The 22,491-nt window shown below is 32.2% G+C and overlaps 1 protein-coding gene across 4 annotated transcripts in view; it reads right to left on the reverse strand.

The window, feature by feature from the left end:
- LOC142326227 (kelch domain-containing protein 3) overlaps positions 1 to 22,491 on the reverse strand; it is a 42,922-nt gene that overhangs the window by 14,660 nt on the left and 5,771 nt on the right. For all 4 annotated transcript variants that reach the window (XM_075368521.1, XM_075368523.1, XM_075368524.1 and 1 more), the window contains 4 exons: positions 15,649 to 15,819; positions 10,202 to 10,401; positions 7,146 to 7,359; positions 2,372 to 2,567 (listed from right to left, as the gene is read on the reverse strand). In XM_075368521.1, coding sequence (XP_075224636.1) covers positions 2,372 to 2,567; positions 7,146 to 7,359; positions 10,202 to 10,401; positions 15,649 to 15,819 — 781 coding nt within the window. The remainder of the gene's footprint in view (positions 1 to 2,371; positions 2,568 to 7,145; positions 7,360 to 10,201; positions 10,402 to 15,648; positions 15,820 to 22,491) is intronic.

The following is a 22,491-nucleotide window of genomic DNA, read 5'->3' on the forward strand; positions in this document are numbered from 1 at the left end:
TTCTAGGTCTTATCTGTTACTGTATTTTGGTGGTTAAGTTGTTAATATTGAATATATAAATATATATATTATTTTACTGAAATTAATCTTTTTAAGATTCGTATTATTCCTCTGTACTGTTAAATTATATTAAATAAAAACATAGTACAGAATATTGAGATAAGACATATCTTACCTCAATTTTCCATGAAAGTGCTTTTGCGGGATATGTATCCCTCAACTATTAACAGAATTTAACAATATTTCACTCATGCACACGCACGCATGCACACACACACACAAAGTTGATTGGTCTATCAATTTTGGGTTACAGAAATTAATGTCTAAATAGATTTATTATAAAATAGTAACAAACTTGATTAGAAACTGAAAATTTCTTCAGGGAAATGTTTGCTTTAAATTAAACTCTGTCACAACAGCTTTTCCTTTTAATGAATACCAATTATTATTATTATTATTTTATTTTAAATGGTATTGATTAACAAAGTAATCAGCCTCTTAATGCTGACATTAATGCTAACATTATCATTTCATTCTTCCAAATGTAAACTGTGACAGCAAGTTTTCACATAATAAATTAAATCCTAAACAAAATAAAATCTAATAAGAATGAATGACTTCTGCCTTTCCTTACCAAAATCAAAAGGAAATCTCATTGCTCTGATTGGAACAAATAAAATATGTCACCCACTGCATAGTTTCTGTACATTTATTACTGAAAAACTTAATGAATTATTATGTAATGTTCAATTGGACTTTAAAGAGCAAGTACATACAATTAAAATGGTGATTTGGATATCTATTATTCATTTTTTATAAGTTTTTGTTTAGGAACCTACACCAGGGTATCATACGTCACCCGCGCAACTATTGAAAAATGTGAGGGGTTGTGTGGGTGACATATGTCACCCAACTGTTTTAGTTATACTTTGTGTTTATTAAAGGTAAACCTTTGTCAAATATATCTGTGTCAGCTACGTGCATATAGATATTTATTATGATTCTTTTATAAATAATTACATCATTACTGCTACAGTGTTTGTCATATACAAACATTGTCTACATGACTATACTTTCCTGTTTGATGTTTATATTTTACTATGGTTACCAGTTTATCATTTATGTTACTTTATCACCCACAGTTTATCTTATCTTCATGTGTTGATATTGCTAAATTTGTAAACATATTATGCAAGTCACATAATATATCTACTACAATGATAAATTTTCTCTTCTGCATTTTTCAAAACAACAGTGCTGGTCTTGTATTCAAGTGAAATGTTTACTTGTATTGATTTAAGATTTTAAATCTTTATCAAGGAAATATAAATTTGATTTTCTGTTTTGAAGAGAACAAAAATAAAGTTATGGTTTAATCTACAGATAGCTCTGTATTTGATGAATTTTGTGAAAACCTTTTCAGTTTAAAACAAATAAATAAATAATCAACAATTTAATACAAAAATAATCTAGTTTCTCTAATAAAAATTATTTATAAAAAATATAAGTTTGTACATATGTCATCCATGCAACTACTCTCCTTCATTTTTTGTGCACATCTACCGGAGTATTAAAAATAAATTTTAAGGTCACTTAAGATAGATATTTAATGATGTAAAAAAAACAATATGATTTTAATCTCTCATACAACACGTGTAACAGATTTTAAGATGTCTTGTAAGTATTATTTATACAATCAATCATAATTATTGAATATTTATAAAAGTGTCTGAACTAAAAGCAAAAATCAAAACAGACCTGGCAGTTTTGAGAATGGCTTTAGAATTATAACTTTTCCATATTTTGTTCAGGATACTCTCAGACAATAATAATTCAAATAACACCTAATTTTCAGTTTTCACAGAATCTTAACATAATCTCTGGTCAAAAAATCATCATTTAACCTGATTTTCATCAGTTTATTAATTTTCTTCAATACCTATATTACCTGAAATACACAAAATTTTGATACTAAGTAAAGTTAATTACAGGGATTTACAAAAATAATTCTATAGCCTGTGACAAAGAAGTAATTACAGAAGTAATTTATTACTAACAATACTGAAATAAATTATTTCAATATTTCATTAGTAATAGTAAGTTTCTATACCTATACTTTACTGTTTATATATCTAAATTTTAACTAGGATGTAGAATAAGTATACACCATGCAGATTCAAGGCTAAATAGTTTTACATTGTTCACACAATGAAATACAGTCAAAGTTAAAAAAAAATATATATCCAAAGAAATGGGAATATTTAACTAAACTAAGAATAATGAATGTTACTATAGTTGAAGTACTCATTAAAATGAAAGTAACACTGTGTCTGATTCTGCATATAATTTGGAAGTATAATAATAAACTTACCTAGATCCTCCGAATAAATACATTCTATCACCAAGAACAATACAAGATTGCCTCCTTCTCTTATTAGGTATTTGGCCATGTGTTTTAACAGCTTCCCATACATTTCTTATCGGATCAAACCTATGGAGATCATTAAAGTGTTCATCTCTAAGACTATTGTAACCACCAAATATATAAAGGTAACCACCATGATAAACTGCAAAAATAATAATTAAAACAGTTAGGGCCAAAACACAAATAATTATTTTTTACAAGTGGGGAATAAATTTTAAGAAAATTTTTTTAAAAATATTCATGTGTAAATTAAGCTTAGAAATTCTGCTTCAGTAAAGTTATTTTCTAAATCTAATATCCCCTTCAATAAAGGTTAAAATATCATAGAAAATTAAAAAAAAAAATTCTGCATTTTATGGTTCATAATTTTTTTAAAAATGTAGACATTTCTTGATAGCTATTTATAAGAAATATAAACTACCACAATTTTTTGAAAAAATATTTAAACTGAAGCGTGATAGAGCAAAAGAACAAAAAACATAATATTTCAACTTTAAAAAGTGGAGGTTGATCTTTTGAAAATCCTTTTTTTGGATTATTTATATTTGCATTGTATGTAATAAATTTGCTTTAATAAAGTTTTCTCTAAAATGCCTCTAAAGAAAATCAAAATTGGTTTTTTCATAACCCACATCCCCTTAAATTTTGAAAAAATATAATATGATCAATGGTCCATATACAGAAATATTTGGACCAAATTAAATAAATAAATCCTATGATACAACATCAAAAGCAGTACAACACACATACCTACGTATGTGGACACATACATTTATATGTTTTTTTGGTCTACATGAACTATCGATTATATCTAGATATTGGATCCTAAAATGCAAAAATTTGCAAAAAAACTGGTAACTCAATTTTCAAAATTATCACAATAGTTTTCCCTTTAATATAAGGGAAAATATAACTTTAATATAGTTATATTTGGTGGGAAAAGTAAAAAAAGTAAAATCATACACATGTTAATGAATTTGTATTTTAGCGTCCTAATAGTATAGTTACTACTACGACCGCTGCTAACATAATAACAGTACAATTTGTAATACATCATCATTTTGGTGTAACATCATATGTATGTACGTACATAGACATCAAACAGAAACTAGTCAAAATGGATTCAGGGACGGTAAAATGGTATTTTGCTAAATGGGATAGTCAAAATATTGCTAAAATATTACTTTTTATTAACATCAAATATTTATACAATTATTAATTCAACAATCTTATCTGAAATATTATGATACAGTAAAAATCCCTTTATTAATCTTTAGATAAATGTAAGTATTATATCTAATACTTTTTTAAAAAAATTATTATTATGCAACCATCAACAAAATGAAAACAATAACGAATAATCAGATGTTTCACCAAATCTGAAGTGGACACTACATGACTTACTTGTATACCTGTTAAATTACATATACTTATTTTTTTAAAATGAAAAGTATATAAAATTTTATTTCATTAATAACTTTTGATATTTTTTCATATTTTTTTTTTATTGTTATTACTGAATTATTATTTGTTGTAAAACTTTATACAATCAGAGGTTAATAATTATTAATAAACCAATATACTTAACTTAAAAAAAAAAAAAGTTAAAAAAAAGGGAGAAGAAGTCTGATTCGAACTGATGTGCCTTCCCCTTATAAAATCCAAATATCTCATTAATTAAAATTAATTAATGACATTGTGTGTAGCACAATGTCTGACGAGTGTGTGTTCAAAATTTCATCACGTTTCGTCACTCCAGTCTCTAGTTATATTTGGTTGCGTACATTGTGTTCATGTGATCTTGTGCGAGCTTGCAATAAAATTTTGTGTTCGACTTCAAAAATCTTTCGTTAAAACTTATTCTATGATAGAGCAAGCATTCGGTGATGAAGCTGCATCTCATACTACAATACACATGGTGGAAGCAATTTAAAGACAACAGAGAGTCGCTGGATGATGAATGAAGCGGGAGGCCGTCAACAGCTGTTCACAACGAAAACATTGCGAAAGTGTGCAGGCTCCTGCTCGAATAACCTCATCTTACCTGTTGGGCCATAACAGAAGAGCTATACATTGGTAAAGATGCGGTACGTACAATTCTAACAAAAAATGAACCGCTGAAAGGTGTGCTCTCGTTTTGTTCCACACGTCTTGACTAAAGAACAAAAACAGGTGCATCTTTCTTGTGCTCAAGACTTCATTGAAACTTCCGATAACAACCTGAATTTTTTGCAAACAATTGTGTAACTGGGGATGAAAGCTGATGCTTCATGTATGATCCACAAACAAAGCAACAATCCGCTGCTTGGTTGAGTGCTGGAGCACAAAGACCAGCAAAAGTCAGGCAGCAAAAATTAAACGCGGAAACAAAATTGATTGCATTCTTTGACTCAAAGGGCAAAATTCATGATTTATCATGAATTTGTCCCTACTAGTCAAATCGTGAATTCTAAATTCTATTTGGAAAGTGAAATACTTGATGCACCACATTTGTTGAATCTGGGCCAAGTAGCGGGATCCAGGAGTTGGACTCTTGCATGACAATGCCCACACACATGGCAACAGTTTTAACACGTTGTACACTGCATCTGTCTTGGCAGCAGACTATTTCTGTTCCCAAAAATCAAGTTGAAGACGAAAGGCCGCTTTTTCAATGACATTCTGACCTTCCAAAGGGCTTGCACCAAGCAGTTGAAGGCAAACCCACTAAGTGATTTCTCCAGAGCATTTGACAGGCTCTACTGGCGCTGCAACAAGTGTATAACTAGAGAAGGGTTCTACGTAGAGGGCTGATGTAAATAAACTCATTTATCTTTAAATCTATATTTTTATTTAATTTAGTTAGAGAATTTTTCAGACATACAGTGTACGTACATACAGATGTCATGCTGAAACTAGTCAAAATGGATTCAGGGATGGTCAAAATTATTAATTTTACAGACTACTGGTCCTTGTCCCCTTCAAAGTACTCCCCTCTCCTATTCTCAGACTTTTCTCAGCAGTGTTTCCACTTCGCGAAGCAGTCCTGGATAAAGTCATTTGAAATCATCTTTAAGGTCCATAATAAATTTGCTTTAATGTCGTCATCATTAGTCTCAAAATGGCATCACTGCTTATCACTGATTTTAATTTTGAAATAAGAAAAAACTACAAGGAGCCAGATCTGGTGAGTAGCGAGGCTGAGGTAGGACAGTTATCTGATATTTTGCACAAAACTGACAAATTGACAAAGCTAAATGTGTAAGCTTATTGTCATGGTGAAGGAAACATAAGTTGTGCACCACAATTCTGGTCTCTTTTTGTGAATTTTTTCACATAATCATTGTAAAACGCCTTGATAGTAAGCATTGTTTCACTTTGAGGCAAGAATTAAAAATGCACAATTCCATTAAAATCGAAAACACAGAGAGCATCACTTTGACATTGGATCGAGAATGGCATGCTTTCTTGAAGCATGGTGATCCTTTGCCAATCCATTGTGATGATTGAACTTTTGTCTCAATATTGTAGCCGTAAACCAGGCTTTCATCTCCCCTTATGATCCCTTGCATGAATGTTTCATTGTCATTTGCTTGTTCAAGAAGTTGCTGACAGATGTCCACTTGATGTTCTTTCTGCTACTTGGTCATTAAACGAGGAACAAACTTTGCTGCACTCGATGATGTTCAATTTTTCAATCAAAATGTCATGGCATGCCAATGACATGACATTTGGCTACCCTTTTCTGCAAGTTCTCTGACAGTCATTTGGCGATTTACGCACATCAGATCAGACTTTCTGAACACAAGTGTCATCAGTTGAAGTTGAAGGTCTTCCTGGTCGAGGGTCATCTTCAATTGACTGATGACTACTTTTAAATCGTTAAAATCATTCTTAACATTGCATATGACCCAGAGCATCATCTCTGTAAGCTTGTTTCAAAAGTTGAAACATTTCTGTGAATGTTTTCCCAGTTTCACCCAAAATTCTATGTCTTATAGTTGCTTCTGAAAATCACATATTAAAAAAATAACCACTCACACTTAAACACGTTGCACTTAAATAACACAAAAGATCATAAAAGCTTTCTCTGCTTGTGCTAGTCTGATTTTGATCTCTACCTTACAATACCCATCCTTAGTAATCTTGCTATTTAAATAACAAAATTCTCCCACTTCTGTCATATTGTGTTTTCCTATCTCGATGTATAATTCCTCATTATACTCTTTTCTGTCACATTTACATTACATATCTTTAAAATTAGATTTTCATTTCCTTTGTTTTAGTTGTTTATTTTCAAACTGAATTTCTTTCCTAGCAATATATACATGCCTCATAATTTCTTATAACTCAGTTTTGGCTTTTGCTAAAAGATTAATACCATTAGTGAATCTCTAAATTTTTATTATTTCTCCTTGAACAGTTATTCTACTTTCAAATGACTTTTAATTCTTGGACTACTGCTTCCACATACAAGTTGAAAAGCAAATGTGAACAGGCTAAACATTGTCTCGCTCCTTTCTGAATCAGTCCTTGCCTTTCTCAATCTCCTAGTCTTATCATTGCTACTTGTAAAATTAGCTATAAATAAGGAAATAAATTGAGATAAGGAAATCCAATAAACTTTTTCATTCAGTCGAACAATAAACATTATATTTATACTGCAATAATAAATAAGGTGTCTTAGCTTACAATAAAATAAATACCTAAACATTATCAAATATGCTAAAAAAGTACTTACAAGCTGAATGACTTCTCCTTCCAATAGGTATTTCCCCTGTAGTGGAAGGCCTATGCCACTGTAGAGTAATCGTATCTAAATACATTATATCACGACAATAAAACTCCATTTGTGAATGATGAGGACCATGGTGATCTCCTCTACCACCAAATATATACATTCTAGTACCTATTGCTGTTGCTGAATGAAAATCTCTGTATGATGGAGGCTCACTCTAAATAAGAAAAGATTATTAATATTTATTGTTAAATATTAATCTGGAATATTAAATGGTTATTATATATCATATTATTTATGATTATTTATTTTTACTGGAATCTTAAATTATAGAAACAAAATAATAAAAGAGCTAAGAAATAAATCTATCACAAATGGAATGGTTAATGTAATAATAAATGTTGATTGAAAAAATAAACAATATGTCAGTTGTCAATGAATAGCATATAGATTTTAGATAATTAACTTATAGTAAAAAAAATTAAGATATCTAAATATCTGAATTAATCTAAATTTAAAATGCAGCGTTCCAATGAAAAACAAGCCCTCTTAATGTGTTAATAATTCTGGCTTTTCAAGATCATTATATCAAGCCCATAAGCACAGTCCATATAAAGAGTAATACAACAAACACTTTATTTAATGAATAATATTAATATTTTGATTTTGATGTCAGTATGAGAAAACTAAAAACTGATAACCATACACAATATCTGTCTAACACAGTCCAGTCAGCAATAATATTTTTAACAATGCTTTTAACAGATTTAAACACAGTGAATAGTTAAAATGGCTGATACATAAATATTGTCCTGTATATGGTACAAATTAATATGATACTCTTATGTTTCAGTATAATTCCCGCTTTAGGTATATGTACTTTTCTCTACCAATATGTTTTTTTGTAAACCACCAGCATTTTTATATATGGTTTATAAGGTCACTAAATTAACTATTACTTATAGTGATAATTGAGTACTTATACATAAAATTAACAACTTAATCCAATAAACATGTGAACTAAATGGTAAATTATGATAGATGACAACTCTAAAAACATTATATATATAAAAACAGCCCTATAAGGGGAAAAATTGTTAAGTTAATGTACTTGCCAAAGGTCAATGTACAAATGTAATCACATTACAATCATAAAAATAGTTTGTTAATATGCAATGATGTACTTTTTACTAAGTACTACACATACCTTGGATGAATGGTTAGGGTTATATCCACTTAAGCCACATATGGATAACTGGGTAATAACTTAATAATGAATATAGAACTTTTTTTATAGAATGTTAAAAAAAATTAAGTATTATAGAAGTGCTTCTTGAGAACAAATTTTTACAGCATTTAAATAAAAATACTGTACAATTAAAATACATATGAGGTTTGATAAATAAATATGAGGAATTTTTTAATTTCCTATGCTATATATGTCCAACTATCACAACTGTTTTTTTGTTGTGTTGGTACATTTGTCCCTAACGTATATTTACATTGGTAGCCATATTGGATGCTTAGTTTATTGTTGTCTTCTGTAAGGGCTACAGGTGTTTTTGTATGGTCGGAAATTTTTAATATGCGGAAAAAATAGAACAAAGAATTTGCATTAAATTTTGCTTTAAGAATATAATAAAGTGCAACACAGCACTGGAAATGTTGAATGTTGCTTTTGGTGATTCTTCTACAAAAAAACAAGCATTTACTAGTGGTAAAATAGTTTCCAAGATGGCCATGAAGACATTAAAGATGAACACCCTGGACATCCCAGTACATCAACAAAAGATAACAACATCAAAAAAGTAAAGAAAATGGTTATGGACAATCGCCTAATTACTATCAAAGAGGTTGCTAATGATGTTGGCATATCATTTGGCTCATGCCAAGTAATTTTTTGGGATGTTTTGGATATGAAATTATGGCAGCAAATTCCAAAATTGTTGAATTTTGATCAAAAACAGTGCTGAATGGACATTGCTCAGGAGCTGCTAAATGAAGTGAACGACGGGTCATAACTAGTGATGAAACATGGGTATATGGGTATGGCATTGGAAGTAAGGCCCAATCGTTCTAATCGAAGGTTCCTGAAGAGTCAAGACCGAAAAAAGTTCATCAAGTTCAATCGAATGTGAAGATTCCGATCACTACATTCTTCAATTTCAACAGCTTAATGTACCATGAGTTCTAGCCACCAGGTCATATGGTCAAAAAGGAGTACTATCTTGAAGTTCTACACTGTTTGCGTGAGGCAATCCAAAGACAACACCTGGATTTATGGTGAAACAATTCATAGCAAATGCAGCACAATAACGCGCCTGCTCACATTTCACTGCATGTTCATAAATGTTTGACCAAAAACAACATCGTTATGATGCCTCAGTCTCCGCATTTGCTGGACATGGCCCCCTATAAATTCTTCCTAATCCGCAAGCTGAAAAGAACCATGAAAGGATGTTTTGCCAGCATTGAAGAGATAAAGACATGATTACTGAAGGAGTTAAATGTCATAACCCCAAATTGTGTTCTAAAGTTTCTTAGAAGATTAAAAAAAACGCCAACACAAATGTATTATATCTGAAGGGGAGTACTTTGAAGGTGACAAAATCAATATTAATGATGTATAAATAAAGATTTTTTGATAAAAACTAAAATTCTGCATAAATTTTTATCAAACCTTGTACTTATAAACACATGGATCTAGATATGGAAATATGAGAAACTTCATGTATCTCTAATTATTTTATTATAAAGATAGCTCAAACATATAATTTACAGAAAAACTGAAAATTAAAAAAAAAAAAAATATTATTATTATATAAACATTTAAAAATCCTATTTACAAAATCGGTAACAGTAAGATGAAATCTAATTTGAAGATAGAAAATTAATTTTTCACAATGTAAATAAACTGAAATAGATTTATTAGGTAACATCAAACTAAACTATATATACTATAAATCTAATGATCAACATGAACTGGCAAGCTGTAAATAAATTAATCAAATAAATAATCGTGTACAACATTGCTGACTAAAAATATACAAACAACTTACCTTCGTAATCAGATATGTCCATCGCATTGTGTTAAAATCAAGCGAATAAACTTCTTGAGAAAATCTATCGATTCCTTCTTCAAAACCACCAAATATATACATAACATCTGCGTTATTTGTGTGAACAACACATGCAGAATGGCCATCACGAGCACCAGGTATTATACCAGTTGTTTTAGGGCATGACCAAAGATTAGTCTCTAAACAAAAAAACAATAAAGTTGTAGTGAATATTTAAGAAAAATGTTTCTACGTAGAAATTTAGAATTAAATTAATTAATTAATGCAGAATTAAATTTAAATTTAATTAGGTTATGTAATGGGGTTTACTTGATAGGCAGCAATAAGCAGGCTTTTTATGTAATTCCCAGATATTAAATAAACTGGCCAACCAACAAAGTTACCACCCCAACAAACCTACTAAGGAAGCAGCTGTTCTACTAGTAATTACATGGTGCCAGCATAACACTGCAAATGAAGTTGATTTGAGGACTAAAATGATTCTCATTATATCTATCCAAATGACTGACTGATATATTCCAAACATTTCTGGGTAACTAGTGCAGTTTTCTTGAATTGGGATTTTTAGACTCCCTTTGGTTTTCAAGGAAGTATACTTTAGTAACATATCTGTGAATGGCCAGACTAGATATGTTATTAATCAGAACCTGATAACAGAATGAGGCTTGAGAGAATACTGAGATATCAACCTCCTGCACACATCTATTTACAGAAAGAAGAAATCAAGGATGAAGAGAAGTATAGAAAGATGAGAATGAAACTGATCAAACTATCAAGAGATAGCTGATATCTTTGATCAGGTTTTACTATCTAGCCCAAGACTGTAAAAAGATAGTGAATGTGAAATAATGAATGAAGCTTATACTAACAATTTCTCCATTCACTTTTTTCATGCTTTTTTTCATGCTGGCGAACAGCATGAAGTCACATGAAGTGAGGGACTATAAGAAGGAGGCTCTAACATTTTATTCCAGTTCTGGCCAAATACTTGGAACAAACGTTGGAGCAGTTTGCTGGAGCATTATTATGGTGAAGAAACAATATGTTCATTCTTGAGTTTAGGTGAATTTTCTTTAGAGCTTTGACAATTTTAGGCTGACATTCCTCAGTATACTACTTCCCCTGTAACTATCTTCTGATTTTCTAACACAACTTGTTTTAAAATTCCTGATACATTAAATAATACAATATTCTTACTTCACCAACATTATCTTCTTCACTGATCTGGATATTTGAACAGCCACACAGGCCTCCATCATCAAACACTCACACTTCATTCTGGGCCTTGGTCAGAACATCATAATAGTACAGTGAAGTTTCATCACCTGACATAACACTATTCACACATGGAGATTTCCCTTTTTCAGCATTTCATGGCCAATGAAACACAAAGTGTCATTTGATCGTCATCCTCCTTTGGATGACACATAACTTGAAGGTGATGTTGCAGAATAGCATGAATTTCTGGCACATTAATACCCAAGGACACCTCTACTTGGTGGTAGGTCACATGCCTGTCTTTTTCAAGAATTTTTTGTACTGCAGCAATGTTTCCTGCAGTCACAGATGAAGGCAGTCTACCTGACCTTGGAGTCCTCAAGGCCAAAATTTCCTTTTTCAAACTCTTGGTACCACCTAAATATTGTAGTACAATGAGGACAATCCTCTCCAATCAAAGGAGTAATTTCCTCTAAACACTGATCATCACTTAATCCACATGCAAAATTACCTAGTATTCAGTTTTTGACCACGATGACATCAACTACCCCTTTTCACTAACAAATCTAAAAAGCAAATTACAATAAAACAGTGACTGGAGTGACTAAAGTGCAGATTGGAATCCGTCTTAACAAAAACATTCACATTAATTTTCTCATAAAGAAACTGGAAAAAATTAGTTCTATTGTTAAATTAGTTTAAAATAATTTAAAAAATTGATTGGATTTAGTAACAACATTTCACAAGATGCTAGAAAGTTGAGCAGCTAAATTAAAAAAAAAATAATAATTTTTTTTGGACACCTAATGAAGATTCGTTATTAGTGCCAGAAGCAATGCTTCTACAACAAATAAACTAACTAGTTCTATAACAACAATGTTAAATAACCACAGATAGTATATATAAAATGAATAACAATATCACAGGCAAAATAGTAAAAATCTAAAACACACTATAAAATATTAAATATTCAACTACAAATGCATGGCCTTAAAAAACAAGACATTTTATTCCCTAAAATATTTTAGATATTAGTTCTTCCATTAAATTTGTAACACAATGTCGCATAACAGACACAAGAATGTGGTGTTAACCACATTCTTATTAGGTATTAGTGGTATTAGTTGGCAGTCGCAGCAGTCACAAGCAGGTGCAATGGTCTGAGTCATTAGATGTCTGCGAGTGAGTCTAATGTACCCTATTCACAAAACTAGTGAATAGGGTACATTATGGTACCTATTAACCTCCTCTCAATGGTAACTCCTGCATAAAGAGCTCCATGGTGACACAGTGTTCTTAACTAGATAAAGTTCATTGTTGTTGGTAGCATTCCATTCACTTTAGCATTCATCATGAACCACCCTCTTAAGAAAACAGACAAGATCGTTTGAAACAATGTGATTAGTGAAAGGAGGCTGCAAAAAAGCCTCTTTTGCCACACTATCTGCACATTCATCGCCTGAAATTCCAATATGGCTGGGGATCCAGCAGAAGCTCACACTGTACCTGAGACATTTCACAAATAATAGACTGTAGCTCACAGACAACAAGGTGTCTGGAGTATGTGTCACTAATTACCTGCAAGGCACTCATGGAATCTTAACAGACAAGTATGTATCAATATGTTTGGCTAATTAAATTTACGGTCTTATTAATAGCCTGGACAGTTCCGTAACACTGCAAAAACACTCATGGGCTGGGAAGGCCTAACACGTATTTTTCCAACCACAAAAGCACAATCACCAGAATTATCATATTTAGAGCAGTCTGTATAAACTATACCGTCAGAATTCATGCTATTTACAATATTACACAATTTTTCTTGCAAGATTCATGTACGTTTTTATGATGTTGACAAAGACTAAAGCAATAATTTAAGAGAAAATACTATCAAAGGAGTAATAACATATTTTTTTTATAAATTAACCATTATTAAATAAGGATATGTGATAAAAAAAATATAACCAAAATACTACTACAAACCATTTAATGATGCTTTCTAACATGTAGCTTAATCCAGTAATTACTAATATTTTACTATATAACCTTTCTTAATAACCTATACAAATAGAATTTTGCAATTTTGTTGTTATATTCCCGCTACAACATACTGACAAGATTCCAAAATCAACTACAGTATTCTTCATACCTTTTCTTTTCAATCATTCTTTTTTATATAATATTAACAAGACAAGCACTTCCACATGAACTATCCCAACCAAACCAAATTCATTTAAAGGGATACAACTAACACTCATTAAACCTTAACTCCAAGATGAATAAGATACTACTGGAAGGAAAAACTATTTTACAGCAATTTAATTTTTCTAACTAAATGAATAAATAAAGATTATACTTGCTCATCATTGTCCCCAAAAAAGTTTAATTTTCTTACCAACTTTCTCTGCAGACACTAAATTACAATAAAATGACGATATATTCTTTGTGTTCTGCAAATAATAACATTTATTAACATAGTACAACCAGCCAACTTTAACTTCTACAATTATAAATAAAATATCCGTCCAATTTCTAATAACACTTTTCATTTAATGTAAAAAAGAAAACACATACTCATGATCAAGCATTTTTTTTCATGGCTATTAGGAGTATTGTTCCAATTCTGACTTTCACGGTTTCTTACACTGTAGATAAATTTAAGAAACATAAAGAAGTAAATTTCAATGATTTTATTTAAGAAAGTATGTGAACTAAATAAAACAACATGTCATGGTTGCAATTCTGAAAAAAGAAAAAGACTAGTGTAATCTAACCAGTACAGTTGTAAAAATGTAAGAATTTTAATGATGGACTAGGCAATTTTTTAAACAGCAATAAAACATATACATACCACTAACATTAAATTTTTAAGGGTTTACAAGGGTTGTCTGAAACATTTTGAGCCTAACATAGAAAAATGTATTTTTTTCTGTCAAATATAGTTTTATTTTTCAGCAAAGTTTCCTTTCGAGTCGGTACACTTTTTCCCAGCAATGTTCTAACTTCTTTAAAAAAATAGGCATCTTTCTCCGCAAAACAGGCGTTTATGTAAGCAATAACCTCCTCGTCTGATGAAAATCTTTTTCCTCCAAGTGAAACTTTAAGGTTAAAAAACAAGAAAAAGTTGCTTGGGGCCAGATCTGGTGAATACAGTGAATGGTCAACCAATTCAAAGTGCAATTCGTGAATTTTAGCCATGGGGACTGCCGAAGTGTGAGCAAGCGCATTGTCCTGATGCAAAAACACTTTCATCTTCTTCAAATGTGGTTGTTTTTTTGCAATTTCTGCCTTCAGCTTGTCAAGTAATGATGCGTAATACTGTCCTGTTATTGTTTTACCTTTTTGAAGATAATCAATAAACAAAATTCAGTTACCATCCCAAAAAACAGTTGCCATCACTTTCCCGGCTGATGGTACTGTTTTCGCCTTTTTCAGAGTAGGTTCACCCTTTGCAGACCACTATTTTGACTGCTGGTTTGTCTCTGGATCCACTTTACATCTACAGTTATGAATTGACCCAACAAATCTGACTCATTTTGCTTAAACTGCTCTAGCACAGGGACTTGGAAATGTTCATTTGAATGCGTTTTTGGTCCAAAGTGAGCAAACACAGCACCCAACACGCAGATAGCTTATGCATAACCAATACTTCAGTTAATATATGACAAACACATCCTTTCGATATGGCCATAGTCTCTGCTATCTCTCTAACATTAATTTGTTGGTTGTCCAGTACCATTTGATGAACTTTTTCGGTGATATCAGTGATGGTTGCATTTTTTAGACATCCCGAATGCTCATCATCAACCAAGCTGGTATGACCATGTTTAAATTCAGCTGCCCATCTTTTCACAGTGGTAAATGACGGGACAGTCCTTGTAAACAGTGTCCAACTCGGTTTTAAGTTACATAGGTGTATTACCTTTCATATGCAAGTATTTAATCACAGAACAATATTCAGTTTTTTCAATTTTCACTAAAACACTCATAATGACCTACTCAAACGATTGTTAAATAACTGATCAATCAAAATGGATGAAATTTCAGCGAGTACCTTTCAACAGATATTTGAATACATTCCCTAACTTTTGTTGACGATTTCTGCCATTTTCATGTTGAGGCTCAAAACTTTTCAGACAACCCTTGTGTGTGTATATATGTATATAAAATACAATAGTACATATTGATAAATAATTCAAGTATAATACCTGGATCAAAACAGTACAAAATATTATCAGCAGCACCATCATTTCTTCCACCCCAAATATATATCTTATCTTTATAAACAACAGCTGTGTGACCATATCGCTGATACGGTGCAATATCATACTGCTTGTCTCCTTTTCTTGGTAAAGGCAAAGCTTTCCATCTTAAACTAACTGCAAGAAAATAATGTAAAATTAAAAAAAAAAAATTTAACAATACAACTTATAATGAAAAATCACACATAGGAGTATTTATACTTGTTTGAAAACAATGATTCAGAAGTCATATGTAACACTAAAATAATTATTACTTCTAAAACTATATAGAGTATACATTATTAGTAGGGTATCACAGAAAAATTGGTATCTTTAGTAACCTAATAACGTTTATATGCCTACAAGCGCCCATGATGATGATGAGGTAGAGTGTGTATACGAAGAGATTGATGAAGCAATTAAACACGTAAAGGGAGATGAAAATTTAATAATAGTTGGAGATTGGAATGCAAGCATTGGAAAAGGCAAGGAAGGAAATATAGTGGGTGAATACGGGCTGGGCAAAAGGAATGAAAGAGGGGACCGACTAGAGTTTTGCACGAAGTATAATTTAGTAATTGCCAACACCCAATTTAAAAATCATAATAGAAGAATATACACTTGGAAAAAGCCAGGCGATACTGGAAGGTATCAGATAGATTATATCATGGTTAAGCAAAGATTTAGAAATCAACTCGTTGACTGCAAAACTTACCCTGGAGCAGACATTGATAGCGACCATAATTTGGTGATAATGAAATGTAGATTGGGGTTTAAAAACCTGAAGAAAAGTTGTCAGATGAATCGGTGGAATTTAGAGAAGCTTGAGGAAGAGGAGGTAAAGAAGATTTTTGAGGAGGACATCGCAAGAGGTCTGAGTAAAAAAGATATGGTAGAAAATGTAGAAGAAGAATGGGAGAATGTTAAAAAGGAAATTCTTAAATCAGCAGAAGCAAACTTAGGCGGAATAAAGAGAACCGGTAGAAAACCTTGGGTTTCAGACGATATATTGCAGCTGATGGATGAACGTAGAAAATATAAGAATGCTAATGATGAAGAAAGTAAAAGGAACTATCGGCAATTAAGAAATGCTATAAATAGGAAATGCAAACTGGCGAAAGAAGAGTGGATTAAAGAAAAGTGTTCAGAAGTGGAAAGAGAAATGAACATTGGTAAAATAGACGGAGCATACAGGAAAGTTAAGGAAAATTTTGGGGTACATAAATTAAAATCTAATAATGTGTTAAACAAAGATGGTACACCAATATATAATACGAAAGGTAAAGTCGATAGATGGGTGGAATATATTGAAGAGTTATACGGAGGAAATGAATTAGAAAATGGTGTTATAGAGGAAGAAGAGGAAGTTGAGGAGGATGAAATGGGAGAAACAATACTGAGATCTGAATTTAAGAGAGCATTAAAAGATTTAAATGGCAGAAAAGCTCCTGGAATAGACGGAATACCTGTAGAATTACTGCGCAGTGCAGGTGAGGAAGCGATTGATAGATTATACAAACTGGTGTATAATATTTATGAAAAAGGGGAATTTCCGTCAGACTTCAAAAAAAGTGTTATAGTTATGATACCAAAGAAAGCAGGGGCAGATAAATGTGAAGAATACAGAACAATTAGTTTAACTAGTCATGCATCAAAAATCTTAACTAGAATTTTATACAGAAGAATTGAGAGGAGAGTGGAAGAAGTGTTAGGAGAAGACCAATTTGGTTTCAGGAAAAGTATAGGGACAAGGGAAGCAATTTTAGGCCTCAGATTAATAGTAGAAGGAAGATTAAAGAAAAACAAACCAACATACTTGGCGTTTATAGACCTAGAAAAGGCTTTCGATAACGTAGATTGGAATAAAATGTTCAGCATTTTAAAAAAATTAGGGTTCAAATACAGAGATAGAAGAACAATTGCTAACATGTACAGGAACCAAACAGCAACAATAACAATTGAAGAACATAAGAAAGAAGCCCTAATAAGAAAGGGAGTCCGACAAGGATGTTCCTTATCTCCGTTACTTTTTAATCTTTACATGGAACTAGCAGTTAATGATGTTAAAGAACAATTTAGATTCGGAGTAACAGTACAAGGTGAAAAGATAAAGATGCTACGATTTGCTGATGATATAGTAATTCTAGCCGAGAGTAAAAAGGATTTAGAAGAAACAATGAACGGCATAGATGAAGTCCTACGCAAGAACTATCGCATGAAAATAAACAAGAACAAAACAAAAGTAATGAAATGTAGTAGAAATAACAATGATGGACCACTGAATGTGAAAATAGGAGGAGAAAAGATTACGGAGGTAGAAGAATTTTGTTATTTGGGAAGTAAAATTACTAAAGATGGACGAAGCAGGAGCGATATAAAATGCCGAATAGCACAAGCTAAACGAGCCTTCAGTAAGAAATATAATTTGTTTACATCAAAAATTAATTTAAATCTCAGGAAAAGATTTTTGAAAGTGTATGTTTGGAGTGTCGCTTTATATGGAAGTGAAACTTGGACAATCGGAGTATCTGAGAAGAAAAGATTAGAAGCTTTTGAAATGTGGTGCTATAGGAGAATGTTAAAAATCAGATGGGTGGATAAAGTGACAAATGAAGAGGTATTGCGGCAAATAGATGAAGAAAGAAGCATTTGGAAGAATATAGTTAAAAGAAGAGACAGACTTATAGGCCACATACTAAGGCATCCTGGAATAGTCGCTTTAATATTGGAAGGGCAGGTAGAAGGGAAAAATTGTGTAGGCAGGCCACGTTTGGAGTATGTAAAACAAATTGTTAGGGATGTAGGATGTAGAGGGTATACTGAAATGAAACGACTAGCACTAGATAGGGAATCTTGGAGAGCTGCATCAAACCAGTCAAATGACTGAAGACAAAAAAAAAAAAAAAAGTAACCTAATGGTTAATACATCTACAGCACCTACATTTATAAAATTCATGTGTGTCATATAAAGAATATGATGAGGTGTGTTCAAAAGTAATGACAATTTTGAAATTTCATGGGTTGTATTAGTCCGATTCTCAGGATTTTGTTGTTGTTGTTGTATTGGTAAATATGTCTAAAAAGCATCTGTACATTTTTAGCCATACTGTATGTATAATCTGTTGTCAGCTGTCAAAAGGATAATATGTGTTTTGGTACGATCAGCAATTTTTTATTTGTATAAATAATAGATCAGAGAATTTGTATTGAATTTTGCTATAAGAATGGAATAAAGTGTAGCAATGTTTTAAAAATATTAAATATTGCTTTTGGTAGATCTGCTATAAGTAAAGCAAGGGTTTACAAGTGGTGTAAGCGTTTCCAAGGTCATGAAGATGTTGAAAATGGCAAGCATCCTGGATGCTCCAGCACATTAACTGATGAAAACGTGAAATAAATGATTATGAATGATTGTTGAATCACAATCAAAGAAGTTGCTGATGATGTTGGGATATCAACTCATGGCTCATGCCATGAAATTTTTTCAGATGTTTTGGGTATGAAACGTGCAACAGCAAAATTTGTTCCAAAATTGTAGAATTTCGAACAAAAACAGCGGCAAATGGAAGCTGCTCAGTAGTTGCTAAATCAAGTCAACAATGATGCAGAGCTACTTAAATGTGTCATAACAGGTGATGAAACATGGGTTTACGGATATGATGTCAAAACGGCTCAATCATCATCATCGGGTAAGCCTGATGAAGAAATTGAACAGTTCCACGAAGATTTATGCATTGTTCTGGAAGGCACCATGGAGCAGGATGTTACTATAATCATAGGAGATTTTAATGCGAAGGTGGGGGAGAATAAAGTGAATAATACTGTTGGTGGTTATGGACTGGGGGAGAGGAATGATAGAGGCGACAGGCTTGTAGAATCATCAAGACAGGGAGGTTCATACTTGCTAATACGTACTATAAATTACCCAAGAGAAGATTATAGACGTGGAGATCTGCTCAAGACACTGAAGATAGGTCAGTAAAGAACCAGATTGATTATCTACTTATCAAGAAATGATTCAGAAACAGCATAACATCAGTAAAAACTTATCCAGGAGCTGATATTGGATCAGATTATAACCCGGTAGTTGCTTAAGTACATAAAAAGCTTAAAAAAATAAATCATAAAAGTAAGGATAATAGGACAGCGACAGAGAAACTAAGGGATGAAGGCATAAGAGAACAAGTGCAGAGAGAGATAAATATCAGTATTGATTCGGTACAGTGCAGGGCAATGAATTTGGACGTGGAGCATAAATGAAGTAACATAAGGCGGCATTGATTGATGGAAGCAGGAACAGATTGATGACATCTGATAAGAGGAGGCCAAAACAGAAATGGATGAACCAAGAAATAATGCTTTTTATGGAATAATGCAAATAAATATAAAGAATTACAAGGGAAGATAACAAGAATGATTAAGGAAGCAAAGGAGAGATGGATTTCGGAAAAGTGTGAACAAATAGAAGTGCTATAAATGAAATATGACAACCACAATTTGCATAAGGAAATTAGAGCTAACAAGAACAACCAGAAAAAGATAACCCGTTGTTATTAAAGATAAAACTGAAATAATACCGAAGCAATGGATAAAATCAACTTTTATAATGTTACCAAAAAAACCAAATGCAAGAGAATGCAGTGACTACCAAACTATTAGCTTGATGAGTCATATACTAAAAGCATTCTTGAAAGTCATCCAAAAAAGAATAAACTGGAAGATATTAGTAACACAGTTTGGATTTAGGAAAGGTTTTAGTACGAGAGAAGCACTATTTAATGTATTAGCTCAGAGGTGCCTAGATATGAACCAAGATATGCACGTCTGTTTCATAGATTACGAGAAGGCTTTTGATAAAGTTTGCCATGATACTCTAATAAGCTTACTTAGACAGCGGAATATCGACTCACGAGATATACAGATTGTTGATTCGTTATACTGGTATCAAACAGCTACCATTCAAGTAGATAATGACGTTACAGAGGAAATACAAATACAAACAGGAGTAAGGCAAGGAAGCATTTTGTCCCCTAAGCTATTTAATCTGTATTCTGAAGCGATATTCAAGGAGGCTCTAAATGAAAATGAAGCTGAAGTTATAGTCAATGGTCGGCCAATTAGTAATTTGAGGTACATGGACGATACTGTCATCATAATGGAGACTTTGAGTGATCTTTAATATACAGTACGGCCTTAGAATAAACTCAAGAAGATGAAGAACATGAACTAAATCACAAATGGCAGGCCTAGAGTTATACATCGACAACGCAATAATTGAAAGAACAAAGTACAAACATCTTTGTACTTGGATAATCAACAACATGGACCAAACACTGGAAATTAAAACCTGGATAGAATTGGCTAGATGCTCATTTCTCAAAATTCGTACTTTTGGGTGATCCGGCAGGTCAGATTATACCTGTGGGCTAGAATGGTAAAATATTATGTGTTTCCTGTGCTGCTATATGGAATGGAGGTATGGTAATTGAAAAAAACTACACATGAAAAAGCTGGCGGCCTTTGAAATGTGGTGCTATAGACGCATGCTAAGGATATCTTGGAAGGATAAGGTGTCAAACATCAAGGTACTAGAGAGTATGAATAAACAACTTGAGATCACGTCTACAGTACAAACAGGAAAATTACAGTGTCTAGGTAACATAACAAGGAGAGAGAAGTTCGAGTCCTCCAGTTGATCATGCAGGGGAAGATAGTGGGCAGGCGTAACATTGGGAGGGGCAGAATTTCATGGTTGCGCAATCTGAGGGAATGGTTCAGTGCAACGTCTACTGAACTGTTCCGAGCTGCCTACTCAAAGGTAAAAGTAGCGATGCAAACCTCCTAAAAGGAGATGCCACTTGAAGAAGAAGATCAATATGTATTTCAATATTTCCCAATAAGCAAGATGGCTGAAATTTTCAGAAGTCTGTAAGTTGACACAATAACTATAATGAGTACATAGTAAATAGTACTTGTTTGTTTAAATACAAACAATTTAAAGTTGAATCAAGAGAAATTGCCATAAAACAGTCATTTAACTGAAATTTTTTTTTTTTTTTTATTCTTATAAAGAAATTTAAAAAAATTAGATAATCAATGCCAAGCCAACAGTACACAGAAATTGAGATACTATGGAGTAGGCAGAAGTGTAGCATTAATAATCTGTTTCTACCTATTTACTATTTAGTTAACACGTTAGTGTCCTGCCACCAAATGACTCATTTGCTGTAGCAGTACATGTAGAGTAAGTATCTCTTTCAATTAGTTAGAGCTTCTGCTTTTGTTATTCTTTTGAGTAGTTATCAATTCTTTGTTATTTGCGGATGCAAGTCTTTTTGATTTTTGTTTGGTGACATTAGTTTTTGTTACTTAACTGAGCAGTTTACATAATGCGCACCACTTTGGACAGCAAAGGGCACATTTGTTATATTATACTATCTGCCAATGTTTACTTTGTAGGAGGAAAAATATTTTTTTATTCATTATACAGTCCTCGTGGTGAACAGAGTTACTATGCCACTTGAAGAACTGTATAACATAGCATTATGGTAGGCTTGGCATTCTAAAATACAAAATATAACTGGCTCAGCAAAGAATACAGATATACTGAAAAAAATTACTTTACTCCTTAATTTCCTAAGGTTGCAGATTATTTAAAAAAATTATTAAGTCATTTTCATGAATGACTGGTATCTCATGTCAGGTTGCATACAACCATTTGTTTTGGCACTCAACACTCTGATATAAATTTAAAAGGTTGATTTTTCTCTAAACAGCAACAGTTATAAATATGAAACAGTACTTCGTACG

This window comes from Lycorma delicatula, chromosome 6, assembly GCF_047948215.1.
Source record: "Lycorma delicatula isolate Av1 chromosome 6, ASM4794821v1, whole genome shotgun sequence".
Taxonomy (NCBI): Eukaryota; Metazoa; Arthropoda; class Insecta; order Hemiptera; family Fulgoridae; genus Lycorma; species Lycorma delicatula.